The sequence below is a fragment of the Clavelina lepadiformis genome, chromosome 2, assembly GCF_947623445.1.
Source record: "Clavelina lepadiformis chromosome 2, kaClaLepa1.1, whole genome shotgun sequence".
In the NCBI taxonomy this organism is placed as follows: Eukaryota; Metazoa; Chordata; class Ascidiacea; order Aplousobranchia; family Clavelinidae; genus Clavelina; species Clavelina lepadiformis.
This window is the reverse complement of record NC_135241.1, coordinates 25,534,240-25,547,839: the sequence shown is the minus strand read 5'-3', so window position 1 is coordinate 25,547,839 and position 13,600 is coordinate 25,534,240. Positions and strand designations below refer to the sequence as shown.

The following is a 13,600-nucleotide window of genomic DNA, read 5'->3' as shown; positions in this document are numbered from 1 at the left end:
ATCTTTAAGAGTTTTTTCTAATTATTGCGTTTGGTTTATTTCATTTGCTCGTGCTCGCTGATAGAAAGTTAAGTGATCAGTAAATGTACGACTTTTCACAACCTTCGAAGTATGAGTCGATCACATCTTTTTGCTGTAACCAGCCAGCTGCAGAAAGGGTCACATAACTATGAACTGTCTATTACTATAATATTCATTGAAAAAAATATCCTGTGACCAACTTTTCAACTCACAATTTTCTTACAAAACACGCGGAAATATTTCAAAACATGCTGTGCCATTAGTGTTGCTCAAAACCTTGTCATTGACCCGCTCGGTAGCGAAGCAAAACCAAGCAGGACGAACTTGGTAACCGGGGCTCAAGCGATGACGAATCATTGCTGAGTTATATCAAAGTGTTTTATTTTTTGATCGTTGGCGCTACATCTTCTTACAGCTCCAAAATCATTTTCAAAACCAGGGAAATTTTTATGACGGCATAAAAAGTTAGCACCGTCTGTCTATCACATTGTAATGATATGATAAGATTACCTGCAAATAGAATTCCGCATAGAATACTGTTTTGTTTACGGAAATCGGCAAAGCATTACGTTACGTAATCAATTACTCTCTGCTTATCGTATTAAGTGGTGGCAAAAATGTCGTGCATGCCTGCATTGCGTGTGTTGTTGTTCATAGTTGTTCAATGCGTTACAGTCTACTAAGTTAACCCTAGAAAGTGGTCGACTTTATTATGTAGCTGTCCCAATGTTTTATCTTGATGTATTCGTTCAATGAAGCTTCAAATATAATCAGAATATACAGTTGTCATTGTTGTGTAACCATTGTAGTGAGGTGGGTAAACCTTACAGGTTAAGGTACCATATACCACTTTTCATTACAACATCATATATTCTTTCCCGTCATATACCGAGTTTAAGTTGTGTCGAAGATTTTTCTCAGACCAAGGATAAAAAGATTGTGTCACTAAACCATATCATTTGTATTTGAATGTTTTGCTCTAGGGCGCCACATCTTCTTGTGGCTTTTAAAATTCATTCTCAAAATCGGGAATTTTTACGTACGAGCAAGATCAGTTTGCACCGGTTCTTGGTTTTAATCCCTGCACAATGGCACTCCCAGCATTTTACGAAACTGCAGTTACAGAGCGAATGCAATTAAAATACCAAGTTACTATTCCACCCTATATGGGTCATGCAGCCTGTTGTTAAATATAGGCGGTTAGGTTAGGAAAATGGGTAAATTGCATAAAGTTGATTTTAGCTATTTCAGGTTTTGTTTGAGTTAAGTTTATATTAGAAAGTAAATGTAGGTTTATTTTATGCTACTATGTTATAAAATTAAAGTTAGATTAACAAGGAACTGTGAAAAATAGCTTCAAACGCACGATTTTTTCCGGTGAAGTAGTGACAGCCATAAAAATAAGCTCTTGATTGCAAGTACCTTGTGCTATCGTTAGAATGTTCTTTGTGCAACGCACAAAGGTTAGCTTAGAAAACAGGGCCTCAAGCGATGAAGAATCAAAGACTGAGCAAAGAATTTCCTTAGTCTGAAGATAGAGATTACCAAACCATGAACAACGCATGCTTTTGTTCAGACTACTCAGATGTGCCACGGCTAGCCAAATGTCTATACGATTGACTACAAATTTTAATCATTCTCTAGTGTATACCTAGGTTACCACTTGTAACTATAGATTTATCTAACACTGAAACTTAAACACTTGAGCACTAGGGAATTTCTGCTCCTTGGCAGTGTTTTATTCAAGTAAGAAGCTATTTTGAATTTGGACTTTGGATAATTTCTTTGTCACTGAATAATATAAATAATTGATTCAGTTTCATTGAATTTATTTTAAACTTTAAAATTGATTTTTCTATTCTTGAACCAAAATAGCATCACAGTCTCACAGACCGTTGAGTTGAATTATCACTGAGTAAAGTGATAATGAGAGCACTCTGCTTCCATTATTGCTGTTGACTTAACACAATGAGAAACCGTAATTCCTTATCAATAGACATTTGGAATCAAGCATTGGATCCACCTTTACCTTTAACCTTGTAATTATGAGGAAAAGATTTGGTCGTTATTTTTGCACCAAAAATATGTGGGGTGTCACATTTCAGGTAAGTACTTATTATAAATTTATGTTACTGGCAGAAAGAATATTCTTCTTAACTTCGTGTTGTAAAGATCAATTATAAGATAAATGCAATTATTTTGTGCTAAAATATAACTGCTGTGATGCTTAACTTTTGATGCAGCGTATTACATATTTCATCAGCATATATATTGTATGATATAAACTTTTTAAATGAGTGCATTGCTCATTTCCAAGTAAAATAATTAGCAATGAGAAGCAATTGGACATTTGTTATACACTGAAGCTGATATTAGTCCCACCAATCATAAACTGTAAAGTTAAATTTATTGCGACATACTTGAGTTTGCTTAATTAAAAGCTATGACGTCATATTTCAACAAAAAACTAAAATTCCAAGTAATGTCAAAAGGACTATTTGACATTACTTGGAATTTTTGGAAAGCTAAAAAGTGTTAGTCCCATTGTTGCGATTGTGTATTTAACATCCGGAAAATAGTGGGTTGTTAATAGTCCAATAGTTCCAAACACATTTAGTGCATACAACCTAATGTTGAGTTAGTTTGCATATATATGGTATATCACTACTGCATGTTGCAAATAGAAATAGTGACCATTTTAACATTTAACTTTAGTGCAGTAATGAGCAATTTACAAGATGAATACAGATATGTATTGCCAAGATGTCATTGTAATAATATTTAACCATGTTAAATGCATCATATAACAGTGGTTTATCCACCAGAGGCATCTGATAGTAGTCATACAAATATAGACACAAGGAAGTAGCATTAGCAGGAAGAAGCAGCAGTTGTATGTTTTGATACTATTACTGCTTCTTTTGTATTTTGAAGCTGGCATTGTTACCTGGGTAGTATAATTGCTATCCATACAGCATTGATCTTTTTCTTGGATAAATTTCAGTTTAATCTGTTAGTTTAACTAGGACTTTTCATTATAATATACAAGTTTGTTTTAGTTTAAATGTAACAGTTTTCTTACGATTTGTTTGTGAAATGTAAAAGTATGAGATGTTTATTATTAAAATATCAAACAAGGCTGCATAACGCAGATTACCTGTTTCAATGTTGTTTGCATAGAGAAGCTATGTCAGTAACACTTGTTTGATCAACACGCTTTGTCAACTCAGTGTTTAAAATGAAAGTAAAATAAAGTCAACTGTTTGCTTCAATGTGCCTGACCATTAGTTGCAGCCATTTGGTTTTAGGGCTGCATAATGCAATTTCAATTAAGATTGAAAAGCCCTGGTTAAAGCTTAATTTAAAAGAGAAAAAGTAACTACCTTCTTAAAAAGTGATTGGCTTAAACATTGTATCTAAAATAGCTAGAATAATAATAATAGTATGTTACAAGTAGATTAAGAAGTAGTAAGTAAGCACTTAAGTACTTGTAATTTACTACTTAACTCATCTCAATTTGATATGAACAACATAGACAATATGGAATGTGTATGGCCTTATATTGGTGATATGATAAACATGACTGATATGGATGGATGTGTGGGTTGTGACATGAACAGGTGGCAAGTATTTAAAATATTGAAAAGTCGACTGGATATCAATGGTCCGTCTTCATTTGTGAATTTGAAAGCTTTTATTTTGTGTTTGTTGTTTTGCTTGGGCGATGACAGTGTGACCAGGTTCTAGACGTTTTTGGAGTGCATGAGATTTTTATGTCATTATATTCCTTTGTTGGTTGTTGAAATTAATGTACTCCAGTTTTAAACTTTATGCTAATTCAGTCTTGATTTGGCATGTTATGTGTTTGCTCAGTGTAGAGAGCGACAAACATCCATTCCAACTGATGAAGGACGGTATTGTCAGCTCAGTAGTCGAGTGGTTTGAGCGCTGGCCTTGTAATAATGTGTTCCATGTGTTCCATGTTTGATACCCAGTGGTGCCATACCGTTGTAATGCATGTTAAGGTTGGGTAAGGCATGTTAAGGTTTCTTCCTTGTATATGTAATAATGTTGGACTTTATGTTGGTTGTTTTATTCGTGAACATGACTTGTCTTATTATATTCTCTGTAATATATTAGATGTATAATTCTTTGTATGAAAATAAAACATTGAATGCAAATTAATTTAAAACATTGGATCTTGAACATGGAAAACTTTGCAATAAGCTTATCAGGTAAAAGTGTTTTCCATTTTATCCTGAAACATTGACAAACATGTACGAGAAAATTTTACAAATTCTAAAATTTGTTTTTTATGACATAAAAGAAACTAATAAAATTTAAAATTCAATTAATGTTCAACAAACCAAACATTGTTTAAAGATGAAATAATCGAAAAGTAAATCTTTTCATCATTTTAAAAATGTCTTTGTTGTAATATTTATCTTAATATTTTTGACACAGTAAAACAAAAACCAGGGACATAAGCACTATCAACCCATGGGTAATGTTGTTATGTGTTTACAGTGATTCTACAAACTGCTGTGATAATACAAGGAAAAAGCTTTTCCCCACTCACTACAACATACCCTATACAGGCAACCAACTCCACTGTAGTTATCACTGCTACAGCTTCATCGCCGTCATCGGTGATCTCATCAGGAGGAAACTGGATTGTTGACTGGACATTTGGTGGGGTATGTGCTGATCTATTACCAAATGATGACCACAAGTTACTATGGTTTTGTTCTTACTTGGTTAATGTGGTTGTTTAGTTGTAGTTGTAAACTTAATAAGGTTCTTTTAATTAAGAAGAAATATCAAATGAAAGTGCTTCAAAGTTACATCTTTTATAGGACTTTTTATGAGTACTTGAAACAATACATTTTTGCATCAAATAATCAACTGTCAGTAACACAAAATTTGAATCAATAAACATGAAATGTCAACTTCAATTACTTTTACAGACTCGGGTTGCCCAAGCAGGATATGTCCCATACCCTGATGTTGCTAGCGCTGCCGATTCTTCCATCTACTCCAGTCGAATAACTATCAGGTGACTATATGGGTTGATATTTAGATGGACGGGTGATGAATTCTTTGAAATTCATTTTCAACTTGATTTTTATTATAAATATATGTTTCAGTCAAATGTATTTTATTAAATTTTGCTTTTCTACAACAGAGTATTAGTCTGTTTGTTGTTGACAGCTTAAAATACGTCTCAAAACATTTCCAGTGTTATTTTATTTCATTCATTTTATCTGCAATATGCGTATTCGTTAGTTAGTAATATTTCTTTACACAGACTTGCACATGTAGAAATTGTTGAATAAACCTTTAATAAGTGATGTTGATGTAATGATTATATCATTTATTATAAGATTATTTATTATAAAATGACTTCAATTGAACTGGGGTGCCTCAGTGATGTAACATGTCACTTATCTCCAACAGTGCAGTTGCTATGTCAGCACCAAACTTCACCACACAACTTACCATTGCACAAATTAGAGCTGAAGAAGATGGATATCTGGTTGAACTTGGTACTTCCGGTGTCGATTTACAATCCATTGTAATGACCATAAGAGGTACATATAAAACCTGACTATTCTCTAAACATTATCAGGATCATTATTAAATTGTAAGAGCCTAATACGTAATAGGTAAATTTTCTGTTGTATCAAAACGTGACCTGTGAATCTTAAACAAAAATTTAATGTCAGTGTAATTATTCTAAATAGTTAAACATGAAAGCAGCTAAAATACCATTAACGTCATAAAACATAACAACTTACTAGAGGTAACAACCAAAATTTCTGCAGAGCAAATTGATTCGGCCAAATTCATAAAAAAATGCCCAAATTTAGTTCAATTTGGCCAAAAACCGAACATTGAAGATACTCCTAAAAACCTGCTTGAAATTTCCTTCATTGTAGGATTATTGTAACAACAGTGGATGTGATTGTTGTTGCGCATGAAGTGAATGTGAACGCATGAAAGTGAATCAAAAAGTGAATCACATGATCCATGGCGGCATTCATTATAACATGGTGACGGAGGCTAGTGTGATCAAAATTGACAGTGGTCTGTGGCAAACGTAGTAAATGTAATAAATGTAGTAAAATGCAAGCTGCGTAAAAATAAATAAACTAAAAACAAAAACCATTTCTTTATTCGACAAGGCACTTGTGGAACAAAGACAAACAAACAGCCTAGGTGAAAAATGGCACTGCTGATACATACATAATGTATCATTTGGATGTTTACAAGCTGAACTTCAAATATTTTGTACGAAATCTATATGCACGACTACAAGATGATATAATCTTTGCATAAAAACTTTGATTTTCTCTCATTTCTTTAATAACATAAATTTGATTCAACGGAATTTATGTTTGCAATATATTCTAATATCTTTTGCTTTTTAACTAAAACATCAGTTGAATGTTGCTTGGGCCAAAAAACTTGCACTAACATCGTAATGTAAAGTAGGCCCACTTAATTATGCTACTTTATACATTTAATTCTAATAGATGTGCAATTTACCACAGATTGTAACTCCTCACTTCCATATGATGTTATTGTGGATGCAACTTCCAGGATATTCAACTCACCAGGAAAGTTTGCTTGTTCTAACGAAGGAGAATTGTTTTACTCAAATGGTACAATGCTGACATCTAGTGACACTACTTGTCTCTCTTCAGCAGAATGGAGTGGTCAGAATAATCTGCAATGTTGGACTGGTTAGTTTTGTCAACTCAACATTTTAGTGAATTTTGAAATTTTCAATAATTCAAATAATAACAAGTTAATTTCTTGGGCATGTTTTGATATTGTTTAATTGATGATTTGTATTTAGCGCCCATTGTAAGCTTCACAAGCAGCTCAGTTGTCAGCAATAAGCTGAGTGTGCCTGAAGGTGGAGCTCTCTCCATGGCCTGTGATTACAATGACGTCATTCCATCTGGTGATACTTCCAGATTTTACGTTGATGAAAATCAGTTCGTCACGACTAAGGTCAGTTTTTTATTTTGATTTTTTCAACTTTGTTAAATAAAATAATGGAACTGTGTAATTGCTTTTGTTTAAATGAATGTATTTCACTCACCAAGGGAAAACCATTCATATTGTCTTCATTACAAAGAAGTGACAGCAACAAAGTAGTCTCATGTCAGGCTGTTACTCCTTATACTGATGTCCATCCTACAAGTGGAAAGTCGATGGAATATATTGTGGATGTATTATGTGAGTAAAAGATGTTTCAGGACAAAAGTTATATCACTTAATATTTTGATGCGATTGTCGCCAGTATATATATAAATGGACAAAAAAGAAATGTAAATTGATAAAAATGGATAAAATGGATATGGCTGTAAATGGATAAAAAAGAACAAAACAAAATTTTAAAAACGTTGGTATTGATATTAAATATTTCATCAAACTGTTGACAAACCTATGTATACGATTCAAAATTCTCTGAAAATTCTAAAATTGGTTTAACAAACATAACATGAATTAATTGTTGAGGTAATAGTTGCAATTTGCAAGGTTTAAGCTTCATCTGATGCCCCCAAATATATAAGTTTGAAAGAATTATTATTGCTGTGATTATGATTTTCAATCCATAATGCTTTACAGTGAACTTAGTTAAGGTTTTATATACTGCGAGCTAAAGGTGTGTCGCAATCAGTTTCATCAGTAATGTGAAGGTGAAGATTGGTCTCATACATGATATGAGCCAATTCCTTGACTAGATTTTGATTTCAGCGTTATATGTACCCAAGTTAGTTCAATCTGGGCGGTGGTGAGAGAGCGTTTTTCGAAATCATTACCATGTGAGATTTGAGCCTTGATCTAATGGTTGCCAGTCACTTTAACTACTTGGCATGAGCTCTGCTATGTGTATTAAGTATTATATGATGGCATTAAATATTTTATGGAGTGAATGAATGAATGGGAAAAATCAATGTTGTGTGTGCAATAAATAATACACTGTTCTTGACAGATAGACCAAGTTTCGCAAAAAGCCAAGTTTCTGCATCAAAATACTTCTTGGAAGTTGGAAATGATGAATATCTCATTAGATCAGACCAGAATATGACATTAGTTTGTTCAAGTGATGCAAATCCTGCAGCATCGTGCATATGGACAGTTTGTGGCAAAAGTTGTGTGAATATCTCATCAGCACATACAACTGATTGCAACATGGATTACCATCTTAGCGCAAACAGCTCAATCTCTTGCACTGCTACCAATGATTATGGTTTTGCTTCAAGCAAGATGCAAAAAGTTACCATTGTACCTTTGACAAGTAAGATAGAACATATCATATAAGTTTGGATGTATCTATTAATCACACACGATTTCATCATTAAACTATGCAATCACAGTTTCAGTGTCTTTTTGAAAGGGACAGTTTCATTTGGAAAAGCAGATGACATGCCTAAGAGAGATAGCATTGTGACCTCACAAACAGGCAACAATATGACATTGTCATGTCATATCTCATATGAAGACGAACTTGCAACAGAGTTTGAGCTAATCCTACCAAATGGAACTATTGTCAAACAACCGATGCTTGAAGTGGTTTCCTTGACAACTGCTGATGCAGGAAATTACACTTGCGTTACAAGTGACTTATTTGGAAGCTTTGAAGCATCAGTTTATTTGGACGTGCAATGTAAGCCCTGCAAATGACAAAACCCTTAATTTGACTTCTTTAATTTGCTTTGAAATTTTATTGATTCCCTGAAACAAGAATTAAAATTTCTTTTCAATCAGATGCTCCATATCAAGTAACTACAACATCATGTACTTGGGTCATCGAGGAAACTGGAGTTTGTGATGTCATAATCTTCTCCAACCCAGAAGTGGAATTTGGATCATTGGATATGAATAGTAAGAGCTGTTATATTTGATAAATGTCGTTGTCTTTTTGCTAAAAACATTGCAATATTGCAGAAATATCGGTTGGAAACGATGGTCCGAATGTCTTTTTCAGCATTGGCCAGGAACAACATTATTTATAAAAAAAAAACTAAGGTGAGGGAATGTTGTTTAAATATCAATTATATCCTGCAATGCTATAATTGAAATACAAGTATTGAAAGTTATAATTTCAAAATTAAATATGTGTTGAACCACTCAGGTAACATCCAATGACGAAGGAGCTTATGCTCTTGTACTGAGTCATCCTCTTCCACCGTACAACTACTCAATCGCGTTTAACATTGCTGTCATCAACGATCAACAACTGGATGTACCAGCAATTGTCGGAGGGTCTGTGGCTGCTGTCATTGTCGTCTGCATAACAATTGTGGTCTCAGTTTATATTGTAAAGAAAAAACCAAAGCAAAATCCAAAACGTAATAATCTCCAATAAATTATATTAATTTGCACAGTTTAAAATTTAAATCATGTAATTTAATTTATGTATGATTGTTTTAAGGTTCATTCAACTCGATTGAAAAACAAACAAACATAGGTAAGTTGAACATTTTCAATTGAATTTACTGCTAGTTTCTTAAACGGTAATAAAAGTTAAGTTGTATGTTCAAATATTTTATCAACCAGTGCGAAATAATAATAAGTATAATGTTAGCAGTTGCTCAGGAATGCATTGAAATCAAAGATCAGAATCGAGAAAACTTGCAGGTGAATGACTGTCAGCAAATTTGTGTTGGTGCTAAGTTGTGAATCTTCAACAAGTTTTATCAAATTTTGTAGTTTCAAGGAACCAATGGAGCTTATGAAAGTATCGACCGACCTTTAGAAGGTATATTATAAGGATTATTTTGGAATTTTTGTCTGGCAAAAGAATAAATATAATTTTGTTTCAATTAAGTTTCTTTCTACTTGCAAAAATTAAACTAGATTGTCAATCTCACTTTTATCAACTTGTTTAGGAAGAGACGGTTATCTGGCAGTCAACGTTGGTCAGAAACAAAACCCGGCAATTCCTTCAAAAAATACTCATGTCGTTAAAAATACAAGTTGCAGCAGAAAAACCGCATGTTTTTGAAATGTCATGTTGTGATAATGTTTATCCTCAAGACTGAGGAAAGTCTTTGCACGACTTAAACCCTGAGTTGATTCCTCATCGGTTGATCCCTGAAAGTGAAAACTGAATAACTCCATTTAATTTAACGATAAATACCGGTATTTGCAATAACTGGATTTATTTCGGCAGCATTTTAAATTTTCTTCTTGCAAATACTTGTAACTGAAGGCCAGTAGAGCAAATGTCTAATTCACAAATCAGTAGCCTTAAAGTTTAATTGGATCTTTATTGCTACGATTGTTTAAGTCTGGACAGTGCAATGGTTAGCGCGTTTGACTACAATGCTATAAGTTAGAGTTTAATTCTGGCCTGAAGTGAGTTTTTAAATACATGTGTTTTTTCTGTTCCACCCTGTACAAGAAGAAATTTTTTTAGCAGTAAAATTTGACCAGGAACATGACCAGGTAACTGTTCCTTTACATAAAACATATGAAGTTAAACATACAATAATTACGAGTTAGAATAAGTAGAATAATAGAATATTTTAGCGTCTTGTTTTTAATGATCGAATTTTTGTGAATTTCGATTAGTTTTAGCCGCATGTAACATAATTTTATTGCTGTTTTAGGCTTCACAATATGAAAACGCCCCAGATAGGCAAAACTATGACACCATAGATGGGCAATATGACGAAACAATCTAGTTTGCAGATGGGATAAAACGCTTAATATTGTTTATTCAAGAAGAGCACTAATTAATTTAAAATACAAATAGCTAAAATCTTTAAAATTAGAAATAAATGTCATTATCAGGATTGCAGCGGGAACCACGATTACATATAAATTTACACTGATTCTACCTCATTGTTTTGGCCTTTTTAATTCGTTTTGTACTTAGCGGTTTCGGAAAGTTAACAACAACCATGTTTTTTGTTATGTTGAATAATGCTATTTAATATAGCGCCATTGTTTGTCTCTGTAAAAACTATTTTATTCTTATTGTTCCCAAATCATTTTAAAGACAAATGAGAAATGTACAAACCATAAATATTATGGCCTCTTTGATCATAAAATTACTATAGGTTGCTATAGTTTTTTGTGGGTTACTTTCTTCCATCTAAGCCACTTCTGCGTGCAGCACACAAGTTGTTGTCAGAAAGATTTGATTTTGCAAAACTCAGTGAAATAATTTTTAATTGTCCTGGTTGTATCAATTTCCCGTTTATCAAAGCGAATGATCAACAAATCGTCACTTCCAGTCATCTTCTCGACGGGAGTTTGATTTCATGGGCAGGTGTGTGGTGACGAACACAATGTCACATGGACTCCAATGTTCTGTCGATTGAGGTTTATTCCGTATTATTTATTCATTGTTCCTTGTTTTATATTTTACCAACTTCATTCAAGAATCAAAAATATAACAGTTGATAGAATTGTGAACCACCTCGGCTGTTATTTTATTCATTAATTATCCAACATTTTAGTATAGTTACGATTATTCTGTTACGACCCTTGCAGAATATCACAACCATGTCATAACTATCCGAGCGCGGCGAACATTTTGAAATTAAAAACACGCCAATATAATTCACTTCTCAAGCAATGCTTTATATTTATAACAGCGGACAATCTTTTCCGAATCCGATTTCATCCAATTTAAGCAAACATTTGCTTCCTTGGTGGTGATCATGGTGCATGCACTGCATGATGATCATCCCAGACGTCATTTACACAATCATGGATGCATTGATTCCATATGGGCAGGACCAACATCTCCCATAAGCTGCATTGCGATCTTTCACTTTCGGTCAAATCTGTGTTGTAAAAGGCGAGTAATGCAACTTTACTTGGAATTGAATGACAACAAAAATACTGCGAATAACACAAAGAGAAGAATCTCACCCCGAGAAGGTGCTTTTTGTTTCTTTTTGCTTTTATCAACCTCAGCATAAGCGGCTTCCACTTGATCTTGTGAGGATGATGCTTCATACAGAGGATTGATTTAGTATTTATGTTTAAACAAACTAGATTTACAAAACTGCCACACAAAACATTAACCATAAAAATTTAATAAAATAATCAACATAATGGGACGAAGCTTTGGCATTGCCAACTCAACTTGTTAGCAAAGAAACAATTTCAAAACCTTACAAATCAGTAAGAACGAAGTTATTTCTACCGTATTTCATTTCAACATGTGAAAACATTTGAACATGAATCATTAATTACTGTAGATAGCAAGGACATGCAGCAATTTTAGCACTGACTTTGACACAAGCGAAATGTTTAAATTTCTTAAAACTTCAGATCTAAACTAGATCCATCACATCATTGTGATATATTACATCTAGGTTAAAACTTTTTTGTGTTGGATTTGGTGCTAATAAATTTGTGCGCCAATTGCACTTTATATTGTAATCACCTCTTCTTATCCAGCAAAGCACAAGCTTTTTCTGTTGGAGCATTTCTGTGGTTGCATGAAATCGGTTGATGCTTTCTTATTTTTACCAAAACATTATTTTGCAAGGCTTGAAAAATGCTCTTGAAAGAATCATCATCTTCCATTCGCCTGGTCATGTTCGCCTGGTCTTCATCCCGAAATAAATTCAGGGTCGACCAGTTGTCTGCAGCGACGCCTCCACTTTCCCCTGTCAATGGCATCCTCGATCTTCAAACCTCTCCTTCTCATATCATCCTTCACCGTCTCTTCCCGTGTTTTCTTTGGTATTCCCCTTTTCACCTTTCCTTCAATCATCTTATGCTGTACTATTCTCGTCAAGCTCTCCTCATTCATTCGCTCAATGTGCTCCAACCATCTCAGACGATGTCCTCTCAGATGTTTTTCAATATCTTCAACACCTGTCCATCTTCTTAGCACATCATTGGCAATGCCATCTCTTAGTGTCTTACCACACATCGTTCGAATCATCCTCATTTCTGTCGTCTGCATTCGCCTGATATCAACCTTCTTCATCGCCCAGCATTCAGCTCCATAACACATTACACTTCATACATATGCTCTATACAGCCTTTCTTTCAGATTGGTAGAGAGTAGTCTGCCACAGAGCGTACCAGACAATTCCTTAAACTTTTTCTAGCTAGCGCGTATTCTTGCCGTCACTGCCTTGCCAGTACTGTCATCTTCCCTTATCATATCCCCCAAATAACGAAACTCCTTAATAAGCTCGATCTCATCACTTCCCAATTTCACAAATTTCTCCTCTTCTTCATCACTAATACAACCTTTACATCTGCCACATTCGTAATTCATTCCACTCGTCAGCCTTCCATTGATACCTGAACATATCTTATCACCCAATAATCGCACTCTCTGCATTGAATTGAATTTCTCCCTACTCTCTTCCCACAAATTGCGCATAGATCAACAGTACTGACTACTCTCCTTGACGATTTTGTACCAATTCTTATCACTTTAGTTTTATTGATGTTCACTTTCAAACCTTTGCTTTCCAGCGCACTTTTCCATCTAACAAACTTCTCCTCCACCCCTTTCCAGTTATCTCCTACGACCTACGAGAACTAAATCTTCAGCATACAAGAACTCGTTCATTGTTGT

The 13,600-nt window shown here is 34.1% G+C and overlaps 3 protein-coding genes and 1 long non-coding RNA gene across 4 annotated transcripts in view; 2 read left to right on the top strand and 2 right to left on the bottom strand.

The window, feature by feature from the left end:
• LOC143445778 (uncharacterized) overlaps positions 1-11,830 on the top strand; it is a 69,978-nt gene extending 58,148 nt beyond the window's left edge. The window contains exons 13-17 of the mRNA XM_076945095.1: positions 9,473-9,508; positions 9,629-9,678; positions 9,751-9,799; positions 9,930-9,976; positions 10,653-11,830. Of these exons, the coding sequence (XP_076801210.1) occupies positions 9,473-9,508; positions 9,629-9,678; positions 9,751-9,799; positions 9,930-9,976; positions 10,653-10,727 (257 nt within the window). The 3' untranslated portion in view covers positions 10,728-11,830. The remainder of the gene's footprint in view (positions 1-9,472; positions 9,509-9,628; positions 9,679-9,750; positions 9,800-9,929; positions 9,977-10,652) is intronic.
• On the top strand, positions 3,993-9,300 carry LOC143445780 (uncharacterized). The gene is made up of 12 exons (XM_076945097.1): positions 3,993-4,256; positions 4,549-4,718; positions 4,989-5,077; positions 5,479-5,612; positions 6,576-6,767; positions 6,884-7,041; positions 7,137-7,269; positions 8,030-8,335; positions 8,435-8,704; positions 8,806-8,922; positions 8,986-9,066; positions 9,173-9,300. The coding sequence occupies exons 1-11, from the start codon at positions 4,196-4,198 to the stop codon at positions 9,051-9,053; spliced, it is 1,698 nt and encodes a 565-aa protein (XP_076801212.1). The 5' UTR covers positions 3,993-4,195; the 3' UTR covers positions 9,054-9,066; positions 9,173-9,300.
• A 93-nt stretch (positions 11,831-11,923) lies between the features above and the next one.
• On the bottom strand, positions 11,924-12,589 carry LOC143445785 (uncharacterized). The gene is made up of 2 exons (XR_013113865.1): positions 12,446-12,589; positions 11,924-12,006 (listed from the first exon to the last, which is right to left on the bottom strand). It is a non-coding gene; the product is annotated as an uncharacterized LOC143445785 (long non-coding RNA).
• A 24-nt stretch (positions 12,590-12,613) lies between these two features.
• Positions 12,614-13,024, bottom strand: LOC143445001 (uncharacterized). The gene has a single exon (XM_076943791.1). It carries the CDS (start codon positions 13,022-13,024, stop codon positions 12,614-12,616), a length of 411 nt encoding a protein of 136 aa, XP_076799906.1.
• Positions 13,025-13,600: the final 576 nt, after the last annotated feature.

Coding starts and splice junctions, on each gene's coding strand:
- LOC143445780 (XM_076945097.1), top strand. CDS start 4,196: ATGCAAATTAATTTAAAACATTGGATCTTGAACATGGAAAACTTTGCA. Junction 4,257..4,548: donor CTTTGCAATAAGCTTATCAG/GTAAAAGTGTTT, acceptor ATGTGTTTACAG/TGATTCTACAAACTGCTGTG. Junction 6,768..6,883: donor TAATCTGCAATGTTGGACTG/GTTAGTTTTGTC, acceptor ATTTGTATTTAG/CGCCCATTGTAAGCTTCACA.
- LOC143445001 (XM_076943791.1), bottom strand. CDS start 13,024: ATGTGTTATGGAGCTGAATGCTGGGCGATGAAGAAGGTTGATATCAGG.